Raw genomic sequence first — 21,842 nt, forward strand, 5'->3', positions numbered from 1 at the left:
CTGAAATGATCTTAGAATTCTTTGCTTAGATTTTCACATTGATTGACAAAGGTCAACACTAGCAAGAATCTGATATTTAGCATGAAGTCTAACAGCCCTTTTTCCTCAAAATATTTTAGTATCTTTTTGCTAACATCTCAATTACCCTTATCAAGAAAGATTTGTTAATGATCTTTCATTAGTATTGGCTCATCACTCTATTTGAAAAAAAAAGTGAGGCTAAAATTAGCAACTAACCCAATATCAGATAGAGTCCATTAATAACACAGCTTGGCCTAAAGCACAAACAACGGTTTTTGCATCTTATTGTGTGCCTCCCCACAGGGGCAGATGAAGTGGAAGATGGTCAGTTACAGCTCTGAGTCTTGCGTTTCAGGTGACAAGTGAATTAGACCCAGAGAAGGATACCCAGGGTGAGAAAGGATTGAAAAACCACATCATATAGAGGAGAATCAAGGACACCAGAGACATTTAAGGTAAAGAAGAAAACACTAACGGACCCACATGACCAACTGACCTGTTCACCTCCATCTCCTCTATCTTATTCTAAAGGAAAGAACTGGGACCAGTAGAAAGTGACAAAGGATATGAATTTCAGATCAGCAAAACAATTTTCTAACAATGGGTTCTGTCTAACAAAGGGGTCATTGCTCTTGTTAGGTGGTGAGCTACCCAACATCAGAATTACTAGCTAATTAGTAATAAAAAGCCACTGGCCCACAGTCCCAGTGATGTCTAAGTTCATCTCAACTGAGGTCAGCAACATCACGCCAGTAGTTTGGAATCGGTCATAGAAGTACTTATACCACAGAAATCAGCTGATGGTATAAATCGGGGCTTGATTGTTTTGTTAACAGTCTAGACTTAAGAAAATAAGGGGGGGGGGAATGTTAATGCAGGTGAAACTGAAAAGTATGTCATTTCCGCAGTTGTTACTTCATAAATAGCGCAGAAACTAAGGAAATATTTTTCCGGTATCTGAAAACCATGATCCGATTCATCGAAGTTGCTCAAATACCCGATGAATGAATGAACTACCGACATACATTCCTATTGTTACACTTTCATCTTACTCATTAATGAGAAAAAAAATACCACCCAACATTCACGTCAGAACTACATTTCTCTTCATCTGTTAACTGCAACCACAGGTTGGCCACAGACACAAGATTAGTAAAAATCAGCAGAGGCCTTGTGTGAGAGTCCATTAGCTCTACAAAATTTACAATAAGAGGACTATATATTTTATGATTTGTAATGATGTGCTACCCATCCTTAACATCAGATTTATAACAAATGTGTGAATGTGTATATACACACACATTTTCAGGAGACTAGTTACTGAACGTTTACCAGTATACTACTAGTTAGATGATCATCGTTCGTCAAATAGTACCCATATGATGGTATCCTTTTCTTCAAGGAAAAAAGAAAAAAGTTTTCTTCAAGTCACCGTTCATCTGTACAAGGACCCCTCAACAGCTCTCAATCCAGTTTATAACATCTCTCCACATCAGACATCCAGACATCCCTACACTTACTCAGGGGTGATAAGGAAAGAAGTCAAAAAGGGTCATTTGTTACACGAAATTCAATGAAATAAAGTCGCTGACATGTAATAATTTTAAATTGATTCTATTAATATAATTTACCATGCTTTATTCTGAATTCTACTTAAAAGCATATACAGGGGCGCCTGGGTGGCGCAGTCGGTTCAGCGGCCGACTTCAGCTCAGGTCACGATCTCGCGGTCCGGGAGTTCGAGCCCCGCGTCGGGCTCTGGGCTGATGGCTCGGAGCCTGGAGCCTGTTTCCGATTCTGTGTCTCCCTCTCTCTCTGCCCCTCCCCCGTTCATGCTCTGTCTCTCTCTGTCCCAAAAATAAAAATAAAAACGTTGAAAAAAAGATTTAAATAAAAAAAAGCATATACAGCCTTAATCAGGAGATCATAATGGAAGCACTGCTCACATCACTAAGAGTTAATTCGCCGTAGAGCCATAGTCTGAAAATACTTGAGAATCAGAGTTTTATGAATTAAACCTATTTTCGGTTGTAGTACAAAAACATTTCCTCCGCTACCTAACATTTTTAAACCATCTTTTTTCAATTAAAAAAAATGCATTTATTATTTCTGCGTCTATTTCTATACCGACCCTAGGTTTAAACAGTTAAATAATAATACATCAAGGGGCACCTGGCCGGCTCAACTGGTGGAGCACGTGACTCTTGGTCTCAGAGTTGTGGGCTTGAGCCCCCTGTTGGGTATTGAGATTACTTAGAAAAGACAAAAATCTTTAAAAAGAAATAACAATACATCGGACGTTCTCAGGTACATTCAAATAAGACTGACAAAAATAGCTGTAAAGGTGAACTGATTCTTCTGACTCCCTCTCATCAATAAGAAAATAATCAGCGTGAGGTCAGGAGTCACACTTTATTAGAGTCTGTATTCCCAGTCCCTGCCAAGTATGACTAATACAAAGTACGCACACAATAAAGGTGTGTTAAGTAAACAGGGTAACAAACTGGCTTATGATGAGTCTGTGGACCTCAGGGAGAGAAAAACTGTAAGGGCTGAACAACAGATCACCATACACAGTGGTGGTTACTGGTTCAAAACCAGTATTTTTAAGCTTGGACCTCACTGGAAACCTGTCAACAGTTTTAAAAAAAAGAGCGGGGGGGGGGGGGGTGGGGATGGGGGGGTGCTTAATCACTCTCAGAAAAGGAGCTGGAAAATCTTATAAAAGGCATCCGTGATACATTAAAATAAGACAGTAAGCGTTTTCAAACAAGAGGCTGCATAGCATACCGATTAAAAGCCCAGGTGTTCAAAGAGTTCAACTCCCAGTTCCCGCACCAGCTTGTGCAGGTGCGATGCTGGTGCCTCAATTTCTTCATATGTAGAACGGGGAAATAATGCTGAGGTCACAGAAACTTCTAGGAATTAAGTAAGCCACCATATAGATAAAGCTTCAAACATCCAACGATACTGAGAATCTTGGGTGAGGTACAGCATTTCTCATGTCCTCACTTTTTTTTTTTTTTTTTTTTACATCTATAAAGCTAAGCGTTGAAGTACAAATTCATCTGAGATCATGAGCTACTGTATACAAATATATAATTATATAACTTTTATACATATTCATGTAACTACTTTTCCTCAAAATAATAGTGTCCTTACTATCGCCAATGCATTCTGAATTTTCTAGGCTACTCTCCTTTAAAAAAAAAAAAAAGAAAAAAAAGCTGGTTGCAATACACAAAACTAATTTTAAAAAACCAACAGCACTGGGAACCAAAATATCTCTGAGGAGGCGTCCAATACAAGGTACTCATTTTCAAATTAGCTTTCAAAAGCAGTTTCACCTAAACTTCCTCGAACCCTATCACAGGTCTCAGTGAGTTTTAGGGACATGGTATTCTAATGGGTATTTGAGTGCTTACAACGATCATAACTGAACCACGTACGCTTTTCAAATACTAATAAACTTTGCATTCGTTTTTCTTAATTGTAGTCCCTTTTGTGTCCAGAGTGACTCAGAAGACATCTTTTATCTTCAAACAACTGTAGAGTTCTCTTTTTAAAAAAATAAAGGGCTTACTTTCCAGTGACATTCTGAGTACTTACATGTCAGTGAAAGAATAGGATTTAGAAAATTATTTGGAACTTTTTAAGAGAAAGACAATTTGCAATCTCCAGAACAATCTGGCATTCAACAAATGCTGCCTCATTGCTTTGTTCTTTGCTGACGAATCACATTAAAAATCAACATTTATTTAATTGTTCCGGGACTCTTTTCAAATCCAATCCATATTTTTAATCTAGTTTGGTAGGGATATTCCATAATATGAAAAAATCCTAAAATAAAGAGGAAAAAGATCTGTGACTTCACAAATTCCGTTCCAAGCTCCATTCCGTAATCTATGACCTGGGGCTAGGTACTTCGGCTCTCTCCCTCGGTTTCTTCATTTGTAAAGTGGGAAAAAGAGGACTACCTGCTTCATGGGATGGTTTCGTGGATTAATGTCTAATTGCTCTGAGTGCTGCCCAGCAAGGAAGCATCCAAATAAACCAAGACCAAGGTTATTCTCTTGCGTTATGTGAAATTACGGTGAAAGCCTGGCATTTCCTCACACAGTTCTAAAAGTTTTCCTGAAAGCTACGAGCAGAGTGAGGGTTGGACTTTAGCCCCTACTTTATGTTCCAAAGTGCACGCCAGGGTTAACTGACAAAATGAAGAACAAGGAAAGAAACAAAAATGACAGATAACATAGAGATTTTTAAGTATCCATTCAGATGGCTTTTGATAATGGGGGGAAAACAGTACAATTCCACCAGCAGGAACAATTAATTAATTTATTGGTGTCCCTCATGAATCCCAAAAAGGATCGGAAATGGAATCACTTACTGTTTTATGGTATAATAGCTCCGACAAATTATCAATGTAAAAATATCTAATTCCTTTGCTGTGTCCTAGCGAGGCAGACAAGTAGAATCTATCTCTGAATCTAGCTCATGAACAGAAATACTCCAAAAACACCGGTTGTATTCTACCAGACACAAGGCCTAGGAAGGTGGTCTGTGCAGAGTCCTTATCTGCTAATTGAAATCATACATCATAAAAATATTCCAACACAGCATCTAATCTTTAAGGATAACAACTTGCTATTAGTGGTAAGTTATATTTTCATTGTAAGTGTTCTGGTATCGACATGATGACATATCCTGAATCTCTAGCTAGGAAAATGTTCAACTCCTTGGTCGCAATTCAACAATCATCATCGTTCATTCATGACGCCACAATGGAAATGGGAAATGCTATCGCTAAAAATCTAATTTTGTTTTCACTAAAACTAAAGCCAAAAGATGGGTCAGATCATCCTGGCTGGCTCCCTACTCTATAAGATTATCTTCGGCCCATGTTTCTAAAGTCCATTGTAAGGGCAGTACAGAATCGCCACCTAGTACTATGTTTATTCACGGATGAATTTCCCAGATAAAGTAAATGCACACAGTGAACCCCAACCTAGGAAAATTCTCTCGTTAAGAGAAAAAAAACCGATACCCACGTTAAGTCCTTCCCCTACAGCTGTTTTCATTTATTGCCCATTTCAATTCAGAATACTTGTTCAAATATATTTTAAGTTTTAAAACTTTATTTTGCGTGTTTCTCCCAAAGACCCATTTTACTAAAGATCTGTGTGTCTTTATCGAAATACACCTCTGAGGTTATTAGCATTGCGGGGTTCTGCTTAGATTGCAAAGACTGCTTGGGGTTCTGAATCAGACTTTTTTTTTTCCCACTCTCTTCCGTGTCAAACCCGGGGGTACCCTGAAAACCCGAAAGACATGATAATATTCACCAAAAGCCATGGGCCTCAAGTGAACGAGTTACAAAGAGAGTCTTGCCTTATCCTCTCTTCCTTTTGCTCTATAATCCTTGTCTCTACTGGTGGAGGGTTTTTCACTCTTCGATATAGGATGTGCTCGGCCCACAGGTCCCCGGGCTCCCGCTCCGGGCATTTCTTTCCTCAGAGGTCTTACTTCTCGATTGGGACGCCTTATCTGAGGTGGAGCTCTGACAGGAAAAAAATGAAAATGAAAATTAACCAAAGGCAAAAGTAGTTGGACGCTCCCGTAGTCGATAAAACTATCCAGTCCAGAAGCCCTAAATCTCCCATCGGTTCCCTTCTGCCAATTCACGGCTACGACTATTAGATCAGTTCTTAAAAGTACTTTTCGGGGGGGGGGGGGGGGGCAATAGTGCTTTTCTATAAAATAGACTGGTTGATACAATTTTTAAGTACATATAAATGATATGTGTAACAGCAGTTATTTTGTCAAAAATAACTATTAATCACCAACAGAGGGCAATACAGACTATTTCCATCTAACAATCTTAATAGTGTAATGGAAAGTCAATTACTTTATTCATTACTGTCTTAAACCCAAACTAAGTAACTTTTAAAAAAACGAAAGCATTTGAAACTAGTATCACATTGCATGTAAATTATACTTCGACTTTTACAAAAGCACGAAAAGCTGAAAGGACAGGAATTCAAAATACAACTATTCGCGCAGTTGACTTAATTTACTGATTTCAATCAAAATTGTTTCCTCTGCTTCTGTACTGGAAAATCCACCATTTCATTCATCAAATTATAAGCAGTAGGGCTAAACAATGCAGTTTTTCATATACAAATTCACTTTTGTGTGAAAATGTTATTCTTGCATCGAAGGTGCCAAAAATCACAGGACCGTTCAAATTACACAGGCCCCCAGATGTGAATGAAGAACTCAGAGCCCCATGTATGGCGAAGGATGTTAACTAGACACATGGCAGCCCATTTCACAACATATAAAAATACTGAATCGTCAGGTTCTACACCCGACGCTAATGTTGCATGTCGATTATACCTCAATGTCTTTTAAGTTTTGACAACTAAATAAAAGTAAGCATGTGCACCAAGTGACGCATTTTGTTCCCTGTAACGCAAAACACTTCCTCTTCAAGTAGCGAAACTCTAAGGTTTCTTAGCACAGTATTTAGCATCTCTCTTTGGGTGCTACGGAGACTCTATCCACTCTGTGCCTAATCTCTTGGTTCTTCTTCCTTGGACTGTCTCTGCTTCTGTTTTCCTATCTTTTCTCTCTCTACTGCTCTGCCTTCACTTGTAGCCCTTGAGATCCCATATGTGTATTCCTTTTTTTTTACCCATATGCCATACCTATTATTATCCCTTTTCCAACTTCATGCTTTCAATTCATCCAACTCATCATGGAGTCTCTCTCCCTGATATCAGAAGTGATACATGTATATAACTCAGAACCCAGCAACACAGAAAAACAGATGAAAAGCCAGGAAGGATGCCAACTTAAGGCAACAGAGGTAAAAAAAAAAAAAAAAAAAAAAAAAAAAAGAACAAAAAACAAAAAACTGTTGACATATAGCAGGTCTAATACAGCATCTTCAGAATGTTGGAATGAGACCGCCGCATGAAACTGCTGGGATAAGAGAAGCGAGGGCTCTTCGGTTATTACACACTGACATCTGAATCCTTGGAGCTGACTCAGCTCAATAATTATGTATTGACCACCTATTAGGAGGTATATAGCCACTAGTGTGCTAGGCCCCAGGAGGAGACAAAGATGAATGGGCAATCTTGTGAAAGACATCACGGAAAAGGAACTGGTTACAAGGCATTTTCAAATACAAAGATATTACTGCATTATCAGTTTAGGGCAAGCTTGGTCTCTTAAGCATCTGCCAACAAAGCAACACTGTGATGAGACGGATCTAAGACAACCAAAAACGTTACGCGCTCTGTTCCCGGCATTTCACTGCAACAGCTTTCTTTTGACCGAGCGCTTGCTCCGTTTTGCTGAAGGAGCGGAAAGCAGCAGGGCAGCCCTTTACTTTGGGACGCGCGCATGTGCGCGTGCGTAAACGCCTTCCCTGAATCGGACTCGTGGCGAAGGCCCAAGACGACACAAGGAGAGCCGCGCTCTTCCACGCACAACGTACTACGTCAAGTCCGCCCTTCTGGTGGCAGCTGAGCCTATTTAAACAGTCCGTCGTTGTCTGTGGGCCTACTTTTTAGAGGCACAGGCAGCCTGAAGCTTTTGCTCCCCAGCAGCAAGCCCGTCCCCTACAGCTGCGTGCCAGGCTGCTCGTCAGTTGCTAGAATCGCCCGCGAGGCCTCAGCGCCCAGGGCTGAGCCGTAGTGAGTCCTGAAACGTTTCTTCTGCCTTCGCGGCTGGCACATTCCCCGCCTCGGCTTGCTCTCCAGCGGTGGCTTAGGGGTCCCGCTTCAGTCCGGTTGGCACACGCGTCCAGCCCAGGCAGGCTGTGCCGTGAGAAGAATGATGTCCAAGCTCTCGCACAGGCTTGCGTCCCAAGTGTTCGCTGCCGCTGACCTCGTCCCGCCACTCACCCTTCTGATGGGCTTATACGCGGTCTGAACGAAACTGCTCGAGAAGCCAGAGGTGCCCTTTGGGGCAAGACCCGCAACCTCACGGAAAGGGTGCCTGTGCTCCGAGAAAAAGTCTTCGGTTCCGTCTCGCTGCGGTTGGATATTACATTTGTAACAGACCCTGGCAACTTCCCAAAGGACATCCTTGATTCTGTTCTGTACTTCCTCCATTAGCGCATCACTGCACAATGTCATGCTTCAATTTAAGGATTCAGTGACAGCTTCCAGGCTGAGGGGAAAAAAAAGAAGTCTCGGGCTTCTTTTACTGGTCTCGTTTAAAAAGAGGCTTCAGTAGGGTTACACGGCACCACCAACCTCTGCCCCGATGGTCAAAGAGAAGACGACACTGTACTAGCTTACAGTATTCCCGAGATAGAGAATATCTGATCGATCTGCAGATACAAGATTAGAAGGTCTGCACTATACTCAGTTCTCCTAGATTCCCCTCTAGAAACGGAAAGAAATGCGCTTTCTGTCATATGCAAATAAGCCTAATTTGTTCCAAAATCCAGTTTCCTCTTTCTAAGCTATATTAAGTATCAATATTCTATGGAAATGTTCTTATCAGCACTAGTTGTAATAGAAAACACCTGAAAACAACCCAACTGTCCAGTATCAGATCAAATGCGTATATATTCACATAATGATATAATTCACAATATACACATGAACGTGAATTATAACTACATGGAACAACACTAGATGAATCTCAGGACAATTATGGTGAGTGAAAAGGTAGGTTCAAAAGACACATACAGACAGCAACATAGGATACTGTTTGGGGACATAAATATGTGTACTAAAAGTAAAGAAAGGCAAGGGAATGATAAATCCCAAGTCCAGGACAATGTCTAACTCTGAACGGGGAGGGAGGGGAATGGAATGCAGAGGAGCTCATAGGGGATCTTCAAAAGCAATAGCTCAGTTCTTTATCGTAAACTCTTCGCGGGGTCCATGGAAGCTATTGTGTTGTGACGCCTTATACCGTCCGTAATTTGAATTATTTACATTATCTGCTCAGTAGTTAATGAAACTTTAAATCTGATTATACTACAACACTAAGTAAAAGATCCGGGCACCTAAAAAGGGAAATTATAGAATTGCTACAAAGTTTTTGGCATGTTCCAGAAAGACGCACGTGCTAGGGGACGTGGGCTCAGAGTCCACATCCTCGGTTGAACCTACTAGACTACTGCCTGGCAAATCTCCATAAAACATCAGGCAACAGAAAGAGAACTGTCTGTATTATAGCACCACTCTTCCATGGTTCCAGAAGTCAAGGGAAGAAGCCCTCTTTCGAAGACACCCTTCATTCCACACCATATTAAGTAACAGGGTCTACAATACTAGCACAGTTTTCTCCAATTGTTATATAGGCTCCTTCTTAAGATTCCTACCATTGACCTCATTTCTTCTAGCATTTTGTTTCATCATTATTCTAATTTTTTTTTGTTCATACATTGTTAGAATTCTGGTATAAGAATAAGTAATTTAGAACAGGTCCTATACATGCCCAAGAACATAATCCAGATTGTTTAAATTTAACTTCTGGACAAGAAGGAAAAATAATCTTATTTTGCTATTAGATTAACTTACATAACTCCAGAATTAAATAAACAGAAAAACACCTCCTCCATATCTAATAAAAAGATAAGAAACATAAGTTCCAAGTAGTTCATACTGATATTTTGGCTGTAAGAACTTGGGAGTCAACATATGAGACTTCTGAGTCCAGGAGAAATTATCTGTTAAGAAATCAGGAGGTAAAAAACAAAGCTTAAATAGAAATGAGAGGACTTAGGATTTGAAACTAAACATTAATGATTAAGAATTTTATGTCCACTCTCATCATATATATGACTGCTATTTTTTCAAATCAGTAAATATTTATTGTTTACCTAATAAGTACAGAACTATGCTGGGTATACTACTGACATAAAAACATTGCAGGGCACCCGGGTGGCTCCGTCAGTTAAGCGTCTGACTCTTGATTTCAGCTCAGGTCATGATCTCACTCATTCGTGAGTTGGAGCCTTGCAAGCCTGCTTAGGATTCTCTTTCTCCCTCTCTCTCTGCCCCTCCCACACACTCTCTCTCTCTCCCTCAAAATAAATAAATTAAAAGAAAAACCCATCATAAACACTATTCCTATCCTCACAGAGAAACAACACGGTGATCTGAAGTCAGCATGAGATTTAGAATCCTAGGGGAAGCTGGGTGGCTCAGTCAATTAAGCGTCCGACTCTTGGTTTTGGCTCAGGTCATGGCCTAATAGTTTCCAAGATGGGCTCTATGCTGGCAGTGTGGAGCCTGCTTGGGATTCTCTCTCCCTCTCTCTGCCCCTCCCCACTCATGCTCTGTCTCTCTCTCAAAAAAAAAAAATGGTCTACCAATTACTGATTATATGAGCATATTACTTACTATCTATACTCGTCATGTTCTTCCTCTGTAAATGGAGATGTTAATACTTCATAGAATTTGTAAATCTATTTGTCACTAATATAACATGTTCAGTAAAATGTAAACACAGTACACAACTCAATAAATATTAATACCATATAACCACCAGTAGATGAAGATACAGAACACTTCCCAATATCTCAGAAAGCTTTTTCACGGTTCCTTTTAGTCAATATCAACCCAGAAGGTAAGCACTGTCTGACCTTATTATCGTAAGTTAGGTTTGCCTGTTCTAGTTTCAGAGAAATGGAATCCTACAGTACGTACTTTTACTTGGTCTTTCTCTCAACATTACCTGTGAAATCCATCCATGTTCCTGCACGGAGCATGAGTTCATCTTCCTTCAATGTTGTGCGGTATTTTATTGTGTAAATAGAATTACAACATATCCATTCTACCGTTGATGAACACTTGAGCTGTTTTCCATTTGACACTATTATTAAAGCTTCTACGAATATGGGGTTATGTTCACGGTAAACATAAGCATTCATTTCTTTGTTATGTACCCAGGAACAGAACTGCTGGATCATCAAGTACATGTAAGAGTAGCTTTAGTAAATGTAGCTAAACAGTTTTCCAAAGTGATGACGTCATGCTACATTCGCATCAACAATACATAAGAGTAGCAGTCACCCCATCCCAGCCATTCTGGTGGAGGTACAATAGCATCTCATTATGGCTTTACTTTGCCTTTCCTCACTATGGATGCTGAGCCCCTTTTCAACAATATGCTTCTTGGCCATGTAAACGCTGTCTTTTGTACAGTATCTATTCCAGTTTTTAGTTCACCTTTTTTTTTCCAACCAGTTGTCTTTTTCTTATTGATTCATTGACTGTCATTCTTTATATATTCTGGATGCAAGTCCTTTGTCAGATACATGCACTGTAAATATCTTCTAGTATATGGCTTGCCTTTTCACTCTCTTAATGGTGTCTCTCTTCATGAAGAGAAGTTCATAGTTTTAGAATTCTGATTTACCAATCTTTTCTCTTTAATAATTTTGTGTCCAGTTTCATAAGTCTGTGCTACTCCAAAATCAAGATATTATCCTTTCATGTTCTCTTCTGGAAGCTTTCTCTTACTATCTTTTACATTTTAGGTAATGATCTATTTCAAATTAATTTTTCTATATGATGTGAGGTAGGAGGGGTCAAGATTTCCTCCCCCATAAATACTCAATTAACCCAGAAGGATTTAGTGACAAGACCCACCTTTCCCTACTAAACTGCAGTGGCACCTTCTCCATAAATCAAGTGACTTCACAAAAGCTAACCTTTAATGCTAAGTCCCAGTTCTAAAAAGAACTTTAGACATTTTAGTTGTTAGGCCATGTTAGGCCTAACAGGCCGTGTTAAGGTCAAGTCTTCCCTCGTCGTCCAACGAATAAACCAATCACACCCAGAAATACATTGAATACTATAGGTCTTCAAATACATTGAACAACTATATGAGTTGTCTTGTATCCTCAAGGGTACCTTGTACTCTTTTTTGTACTCTTTTGTACTCTTCAGAAGCTTCATTTGATTTTTAAAAGTATTCAACTTATTAAAGTTAAAAAATGTAAAAATTCAGTTATTCCTTAAAACTTTTAGATTCAGCTTACAAACCTTTTCCTATATACAAGACTGGCAGATTTTAGAAGTCATCTTTAAGATGCCTTTGAACAATGTTTTGTCCCATTTCAAACCTGGTTAATTAAATGCCACCAAAATTTTTTGCCTACATTTACAAATGTATTTTATTTCCTTCTTAGTTGCTCAACTGTCTTACTCAATAAAGCATAATAATTTACATATAAATACTTTTATAAACCTAGTAAATTAGACTTATAAATAAGCCTAAACTTCTTCTAAATGTTCCACAACAGTGACTTACCATAAATTTTTATGTAAAAAATCACAGACCTCCATTATTCCATAATACATTAAAAATTTTTTTTAATGTTTATTTATTTTTGACAGAGAGAGCGTGAGCAGAGGAGGGGCAGAGAAAGAGGGAGACACAGAATCTGATGCAGGCTCCAGGTTCCGAGCCGTCAGCACAGAGCCCGACCCCGAACTCACGGACCGCGAGATCATGACCTGAGCCAAAGTCGGACACTCAACCGACTGAGCCACCCAGGCAATCCGTATTCCATAATACGCTTAAAGGTGGAATTGCATGCTTATCACCCTCACTAGCCATATCTCCTTAAATTACAAGTACATAAAAATAATAAGTAAATATGCAAATATGCACATATCCCTTAACAGAAAAATATTACTCTGATTCTCTTAGACATTTCTATTCTTTTTTTTTTTTTAATTTTTTTTTCAACGTTTATTTATTTTTTTGGGACAGAGAGAGACAGAGCATGAACGGGGGAGGGGCAGAGAGAGAGGGAGACACAGAATCGGAAACAGGCTCCAGGCTCTGAGCCATCAGCCCAGAGCCCAACGCGGGGATCGAACTCACGGACCGCGAGATCGTGACCTGGCTGAAGTCGGACGCTTAACCGACTGCGCCACCCAGGCACCCCAGACATTTCTATTCTTAATTCTAAATCTTCCTGGAGTTGAAAGCTGCTTATCCACTACAGAAGACAACTATCATCCAAGTTAACCAAGGGAAGATTTAACCAGAAATTTCAGCTGGTATGAGATCTGGAGCTACAGACACCCGCACACCAAATATTATGCAATACCATTTAATGCCACAGGGGTTGCCTTCTTAACATTTTGCCATTATCCACAACCAGACAGCTGGGATAGAAACTAAATCTTTGTCAGTAATTTTGAGGGGACATACTGATCCTTATTTAAAGCCGCTGTGCCTGTCATTCTACCACTTCAGAGGTGGGGGGAGAGGAGATGATACCGTTACTAATTCATCAGTCTAATGGTAGAATTCTTCCACTCCCAGGAAGGTTAATCACCTGATTGTACTTTGCTCTTCTTTACCTAAAGATAGACAAGCCTTGTGTTTTCCATGAAACTCGAAAGACTTTTAAATCTGAAAAACTTGGGGCACCGGGGTGGCTCAGTCGGTTGAGCATCCAACTCTTGATCTGGGCTCAGGTCATGATTCCAGGGTCATGGGATTGGGTTCCCAATTGGAGTCTGCATGGAGCATGGAGCCTGCTTAAGAGTCTCTCTCTCCCTCTCCGTCCCTCTTCCCTACTGGTGCTCTCTCTAGAATAAAAAATAAATAAATAAAAATAAAGGTAAATTTGAGGGGCGCCTGGGTGGCTCAGTTGGTTGAGTATCCAACTTTAGCTCAGGTCATGATCTCACAGTCTGTGAGTTCGAGCCCCGCGTCGGGCTCCGTGCTGACGGCTCAGAGCCTGGAGCCTGCTTCAGATTCTGTGTCTCCCTCTCTCTCTGCCCCTCCCCCACTCACGCGCTGTCTCTATCAATAAATGAATAAACGTTAAAAAAAATTTAAAAAATAAATAAATTTGAACGCTTAGAATATTTATTCTCTGCCTAACTCTAAAGACCGCAAAACTAGATGTATAATGGCACTCTTACAGGTTATAAAGGCTACATAATTTCTACAAATATTAAAATTATACCAGTTGAACTTTAGTTATCTCACAGTTCTTTGTGTAGCTTATAGTCAAGTTCTAAGATTATCCTATTTATTTTTAAAACACACAGACACAAAAAACATATGAGATAGTCCCTGCATCCAAGAAGCTTAAAATTTAGCTAAAAATATATTCATATTTTAAGAAATATACTGGACATCCCGTTCTGTCCACACATAAATCTTACAGCTAAAGCCTTGCTGAGCAGCTCTCCACTAAACTAGAAACAAGAGTCCTCAAAGACAACAAATTGTAGGATAAGACCTTCAAGAACTTATAATAATAGAAGTATGAAAAAACACGGTAACAACAACAAAAATAAGCTGAGACCCTTCCTGCTATCAACCGTGTAGGAATTCTGGATAAAATGTAACAAATACCCTTTTACATACATAGGTGATATTACCAGAGGGTAAGAGAAATACCTAATGGCCAAAAAACAAATAAAAGAGAGCTGATGACATGACAGTCCTTTAGGCTTTCCAGGCCTCACACACTTAAGGACTTGAGATTTAAATTTTTTTTTTTTTAACCTTTATTTATTTTTGAGACAGAGACAGAGCATGAACGGGGGAGGGGCAGAGAGAGAGGGAGACACAGAATCGGAAGCAGGCTCCAGGCTCTGAGCCGTCAGCCCAGAGCCCGACGCGGGGCTCGAACTCACGGACCGCAAGATCGTGACCTGAGCTGAAGTCGGACGCGTAACCGACTGAGCCACCCAGGCGCCCCAAGGACTTGAGATTTAATGGCCACACAGAAAGACCGGAGACAAGGCCTGAGGCCCCACATCAATCAAAGAAGTTGCACTGAGACTATCACATAAAGCGAGGACTGTCCAAGGACTACAATCTCAGTGAAAGAGTTGAATTTATTTATTTATTTTTAAACGTTTATTTATTATTGAGAGACAGAGCGTGGGAGGGGCAGAGACACAGAATCCGAAGCAGGCTCCAGGCTCTGAGCTGTCAGCACAGGGCCCGACGCGGGCACTCGAACTCATCAACAGTGAGACCATGACCTGAGCCGAAGTCAGACACCCGACCGACTGAGCCATCCAGGAGCCCCAAGAGTTGAATTTAAAACACACATGTGGAAGAAGCAAGTACATCTGTTTATCTGGCCTATGTTCCATATTTGTGGAGTGAGGCAAATGTCTCCCCCAGAAATAGTAACCAAGGGCCTGCTGTCATGTGACTTGGGATTCAGTTTTATAGCTCAAAGAAATTTTCCTAAAAGTGGTCCTGGGCAGGTAACATTCCAGGGCACCTGGCTGAAGCAAACACAGACTCTCGGGAGTGACATCCCTCCAAACAAGCCACATCTTAAAATGACTAAAACCATGGAGAGACATTAACTTTACCACCAACAAGAGCCATCAGGAAAAAAAAAAAAGAAAAAGTTAAAACTCCCAATAACTTCTGATAATAGAACTATCAATTATAGACTATAACATGAATGTTTAAGATGGTTTTCAGGGGCACCTGGGGGGCTCAGTCAGTTAAGCATCCAATTTTGGCTCAGGTTGTGATCTCACGGTCATGTTGGGCTCTTCACTGGGCATGGAACCTGCTTAAGGTTCTCTGTCTCCCTCTCTCTCTGCCCCTCTCCCCCACTTGCAGGCACACGTGCTATCCCTTTCTCTCAAAAAAAATAAATAATTTTTTTTTAAAAGATGGTTTTTAAAAGCATAAAGAATTTGAAACAGGGGCACCTGGGTGGCTCCGTCGGTTAAGCATCCGACTCTTGATCTCAGCTCAGGTCATGATCTCACGGTTTCATGGGTTCGAGCCCCATATCAGGATCTGTGCTGACAGTGTGGAGCCAGCCTGGGATTCTCTCTCTCTCCTCTCTTTCTGCCTCTCCCCAACTCGTACTGTCTCTCTCTCTCTCTCTCTCTCTCTCTCAAAATAAACATTTTAAAAAATTTTAAAAAAAAAGAATTTGAAAGGAAAGAAATACAAGTCTTAAGGAATATAAGTGAAAATAAAGCCACACTTAGATAAGTCATCACAGAACTGTTTAACACCAAAGACAAAAATAAAATCAGGAAAACACGGGGAGAGAAAAGACAAGTTATCTACAGTTAGGCTGATAATGTAAATGAGAAGGCAAAAATAATACAATTACTAATGTCCTCTTCAAAGCATAGAGAACAAAGAATCTAGTATTCGATACTAAACTATCACTTAAAACTTACAGGAAAATAAGTCTGAGACAAAACCTGAGGGTTTACCACTAAAAGAGACATGTGTAAGAACTACTGAAGAACGTACTTCCGCAAAGAAACTGATTCTAGAAAGAGTGAAATGCAAGGAATGGTGAACAAAACAATTGGTAAACACATGGATAAACCGAAGCATTTTATTAGCTCATTCATTCGACAAATATGTACCGAATGCCTACACTATGGCCAGCACTATTCTTGGTGTTGGGGGTACAGCAGTGAAAAGGTCAAAGGCCTTGACCTCACAGAGCTTCCAATGTAGTAGGGATAGTTAACAGTAAGTGTAGACCATAGTATCAGGCGTCAATAAGGACTGTGAAGAAAAGCAAAGCAGAATAAGAGGACCGAGTGACGACAAGCGAGGGGGTACATTTTTGAAAACATTTTTTGAGTATAGCTGACACATAACATTACATTAGTTTTACATGTACAACATAGTGATTCAACATCTCTACGTTATGCTGTGCTCACCACAAGTGGAGCAACCATCTGTCACCATACAACGTTATTACAATATCATCGACTACATTCCCTAGGCTTTACTTTTTTTTTTAATATGAAATTTATTGTCAAATTGGTTTCCATACAACACCCAGTGCTCCTCCCAACAGGTGCCCTCCTCCATGCCCATCACCCACTTTCCCCTCTCCCCCACCCCCATCCACCCTCAGTTTATTCTCAGTTTTTAAGAGTCTCTTGTGGTTTGGCTCCCTCCCTCTCTAACTTTTTTTTGTTCCCTTTCCCCTCCCCCATGGTCTTCAGTTAAGTCTCTCAGGATCCACCGAAGAGTGAAAACATATAGTAGCCTAGGCTTTACTTTTTGTTCCCATGGCTTATTCACTCTGTACGTGGAAGCCTGTACCTCCAACTCCCCTTCACCCGTTTTGCCCATCCCTGCGCTCCGCCCCCTGCCAGGGGGATAAATATTTTAAATAAGGTGGTCAGGGTAAGACTTTATAGGTGACATGTGAAGAAAGACCTAAATAAGGTGTCATCTAAATAAACATTAGTCTTCTAAATATCTATTGGGGCTGGGGGGAGGGGGGAGGGGAATGGGTGATGAAAACTACAAATATTTCTTGAGCACATCCTCCTGCGCCAGGCTGTTCTTCACATTTGACTTGTATTCAATCACTTCATTCCCAAAAGAACCCCACGAGGTAACCGTACTATTGATCTCCATTTTACAGAGGAGGAAAACGAGAGAAACGTTGAATGGCATGTCCTCACAGACACTGAGTGACAAAATTAGGATGAACCCTCAAAGTCTGACTAATTATCAAGCTCCCGGCAAAGGAAGCCGCCTTCCTGGAATCTGATTCCCTGGAGCACAGGAATCTTCCTCTTATTCTTCGCATCCACAGTGCCTAGGACACCGTGGCTGCTGGGGACGTTGAGCTGGACCGGACAGAGGAGAAGAGAGATGAGGACTAGCGAACAAGAGGCAGCCACAAGGGAAAGAGAAGAGGCCACAGTCAAAAAAGAAGAAGAAGAAGAAGAAGAAAGGAATACTGTAATGTCACAGAAGTCCTATGAAGAAAGTTCCAAGGAAGAAAGATGGTAAACATTACCAAACGTTACAAAAGTTAAACACAGGAAGTCTTGAGACTTGTAGGCATTCGGTCATTAAATTAGGAAGTTATCTTCAAGAATTCGGTCCCCATATCGCAATGATGGAGACCCAAGATCTCTAGTTATTCAGGAAAGTGTGGCCATGAGAGACGAAACAGGCACAGTCCACGTTCCACAGTCCGCCAAAGGAGCAGAGGGGGGCAAGGTGAAGACTTTTTTTTCCGATAAAAATTGAAAAATCCTAACGTGTTAGGATTTCGTTCTGACTTACCACTGTTTTGTGCCCATTCCTTAGTTTACCTCTGATGAATTAAAATTTCTATCTTTCAGTTGTCTTTCCTGTAACATAAAAAAATGGTAGAAATACCAAGTTTCTAGGTACTTATTGTAATACATATCTACAATTCCAAAATAAAGACTTCAAACGGGTGACTAAGTTCTACAAAACAAGAGAAATGTCCCCTAGGGTAAACTTACATAAAAGAAATAAAATAATACGAAAGAGCCAAACAAAATGACCTCCCACTCTCGGGATACGTTCAATCAGAATTTAGACCCCGGAAAACATCTACTCCTTCTGTCCTCACTCTCAGATGACCTTGCCTGCTTTCTTTTTCCCTTCATCGAAATAACCAGAAGAGAATTTCCACAAATGCTCACCTCTCTACCTACACACTTCTCTACATCCATACCCTTGTGACAACGAGCCTTCCCTCTGGTTACCATGAATCAACTGTCCATGCACCCCTGCCCTTGTACACTAGACCCCATCTCCCTGTCCACTCCGGAACACTGCCCAATACCATCCCCTCCCTCCCTGGCGTCATCAGTTTCCCCCTCCCCTGCAGCATTCTCGCCAGCCTACAAACACCCTGCCAGTCGTCTCCTCTCTAAAACAACAAATCTTGACTCTGCGTCTCCCCCAACTACCGCTCAATTTCTCTGCTCCCCTTCTCAGCATACACTCTTTGCTTTCAAATCCTCTCTCCAGTTCTCTCCACCCACTCCGCTATTTGCTACCATTCCACGAAAAGTGTTCAGCACAGTCACCAACGAGTTCTATGTCGCTAAATCTAATAAAATATTCTTTTTTAAATTTTGTTAATGTCTATTTATTATTGAGAGACAGAGAGAGACAGAGCATGAGCATGGGAGGGTCAGAGAGAGGGAGACACAGAATCCAAAGCAGGCTCCAGGCTCTGAGCTGCCAGCACAGAGCCTGACGTGGGGCTCAAACCCACAAACCGCGAGATCATGACCGGAGCTGAAGTCAGACGCTTAACCGACTGAGCCACCCAGGAACCCCTAAACATTTTTTTAATGTTTATTTATTTTTGAGAGAGACAGTGTGTGAACAGGAGAGGGGCAAAGAGAGAGGGAGACAGTATCCTAAGTAGGCTCCAGGCTCTGAGCTGTCAGCACAGAGCCCAATGAGAGGCTCAAACCCACGAACCTCAAGATCAGGACCTGAGCTGAAGTCGGAGGCTTAACCGACTGAGCCACTAATACAATTCTCAATCCTTATCTTACTTGACCTACATGCAGAATGAGATAAAGCTGTTTATTAGAATCCTTAAACCCCAATTTCTCCTAAAAAAAAAAAAAAATAGGGATGATAGGGGCAGCCTGGGTGGCTCAGTTGGTTGAGTGTCAGACTTTGGCTCAGGTCATGATCTCACATGACATTCATGAGTTCCAGCCCCGTATCGGGCTCTCCACTGTCATTAAGAAGCCTACTTTGGATCCTCTGTCTTTGCATCTCCCCCACTCACACTCTGTCTCAAAAATAAATAATAAAGCATTTAAAAAATAGAGTTGATAATAATAGTATCTATTTTGGAGGGAGGTTGTGAGGATTAAGAAATAAGTCCTGTAAAGAGTTTATTAGCACAGTACCTGGTTCACAATTAGGAACTCAATAAATGTCAGTTATTATGGTTAATCAACACTGCCAGCCACTAAAAATATTCCAGCTACTAAAAATAAGGTCCACTCCACACTCCAGAAACAGAATCTTGGAAGACAATGGGACTCTAGAATGTTTTTTAAAAAGGGGTATAATCTCAACCTGCCAATCATATTAGACAAATAACCTATTCCACCATATAAAGAATGATCTTAAAATTTCCTTCTTAAAATTCCTTACTTGCTGATGATTTTTAATAACTGACACTAACCCCAACCTCTCAAGTTCTGGTTCTCATTTCCAGTTCCTATATAAATAGCTTGGTCTAGATATTTAATTAACTGCTCCAATTTTTCTCTCATTCTCTGTATTTCATTAATCACCAAACCCTGTCCATTCTACCTCCCTAATGGCTCTCACAAAACCATACGCTTACGAGGGCAAGGGCGGACTGTGTCTGTTTCTGAATCCCACCATACCCCCAGCACAGCACTGGCCCCTGACACAGTACTTGGCATATAATAGGTGCCAGCATCCTGGCTCAGGCTTCCCAGGATGCCTGGATTATTTTCTCTTATTGGCTTTTTGAGGCCAAGGTCTGTATGCCTGTTACCTTTATACTTTTCACAAGGCCAAAGATCATGCCTAACATAGGGTGAATGCTCCTAAGATATACGCTGGATAGATCATGATACAGTGTTTTTATTCCTAAGACTTCAAAACAATTTTACAAAACCATCTCATCATAATCTACATGTTACAGGGAGAAACATGAAGGTTGGAGAAATGAATGTAACTTGGAAGACTAGTCAATTAGTGGTGGAACTGCTAAACACACACACACACACACACACACACACACACACACACACACACACAACTTGCTCTCCTGCCTCTTCATCTCCGGAAAGTAACCGAGCCACAATCTGGATGAAACACCTATAAGGATGAGATGGTAGTTTACTCTCTATTGGTACTTGACCTTGGCCTTACTTGATCTTTTTCCACTGCAAATCAGGCTTTAAAATGCTAGCAGTAACATAATCTATTTAGGTATCCAAAGAAACATGAAGCAACAACCCTAATACCAAGTCAATAAGAATTTCCTCTTTGCTGAAATTTTACAGAATAGCACAGATCGGATAAAAAATAATTTTACTATTTCTGTGTACACAGAAACACATTATGCCATTTCCCTTGGTTCCAGATGAAACAACATTAAAGGGCCTATTAAGGGGCGCCCGGGTGGCGCAGTCGGTTAAGCGTCCGACTTCAGCCAGGTCACGATCTCGCGGTCCGTGAGTTCGAGCCCCGCGTCGGGCTCTGGGCTGATGGCTCGGAGCCTGGAGCCTGTTTCCGATTCTGTGTCTCCCTCTCTCTCTGCCCCTCCCTCGTTCATGCTCTGTCTCTCTCTGTCCCATAAATAAATAAATAAATAAATAAATAAATAAATAAATAAATAAATAAATAAATAAATGAAAAAAATAAAAAAATAAAGGGCCTATTAAGAGTTCTATTTTACCTGCACAGAATGAGCCAAATGATTAATTTCAGGCTTGTGGATCCTATTCCTACTGACATCTATCCCAAAAGCTGCAACTTAAAAAGACCTAATGCATTTATTTTTTAAGTTGATTACAGAATAGTCTCTTGAATATATGCTACATCAAACATGGCTCCGATGCAGAAAATCTCTTCCATCGCTTCAGATCTCACCAGGAGAGACCATTTTTAAATGGTCTCATTAAAAAGAATACACTAAATAAACTTACATGGAAGATATTATAAATAATTTAATTAATACAAAATACCCTTTCGCTCAGGACACGAAAAATGATCTGGAGGCTTCATCTCCCTGGAGTTTAGTTCTAATATTGCCACTAGCTCCTACCATAAACCATTTGTAGCTCAGCTGCCTCACATTTAAGGCAATGAATCTAATTCATTTTCAAAGATTGCGTTGATACATGCAAGCAGCTGCTGGTGATTTAAGACATGGAATCATGATGGAACTCAGCAGACATATGACATATAAGGCATAACTTGAAACGATGCACAAACCACTGCCGGAAACCACAGTATAAGGATTACCTTGGCGTGCAGAAACAGGGATTGAGAAGTGTTACAAGTGTGAG

The 21,842-nt window shown here is 40.6% G+C and overlaps 1 protein-coding gene across 3 annotated transcripts in view; it reads right to left on the reverse strand.

The window, feature by feature from the left end:
- The window catches only part of KATNAL1 (katanin catalytic subunit A1 like 1), an 87,319-nt gene that overhangs the window by 33,155 nt on the left and 32,322 nt on the right, over positions 1 to 21,842 (reverse strand). For all 3 annotated transcript variants that reach the window (XM_047871190.1, XM_047871195.1, XM_047871200.1), the window contains exon 4: positions 5,413 to 5,581. In XM_047871190.1, the coding sequence (XP_047727146.1) occupies positions 5,413 to 5,581 (169 nt within the window). The remainder of the gene's footprint in view (positions 1 to 5,412; positions 5,582 to 21,842) is intronic.

The sequence above is a fragment of the Prionailurus viverrinus genome, chromosome A1, assembly GCF_022837055.1.
Source record: "Prionailurus viverrinus isolate Anna chromosome A1, UM_Priviv_1.0, whole genome shotgun sequence".
In the NCBI taxonomy this organism is placed as follows: domain Eukaryota; kingdom Metazoa; phylum Chordata; class Mammalia; order Carnivora; family Felidae; genus Prionailurus; species Prionailurus viverrinus.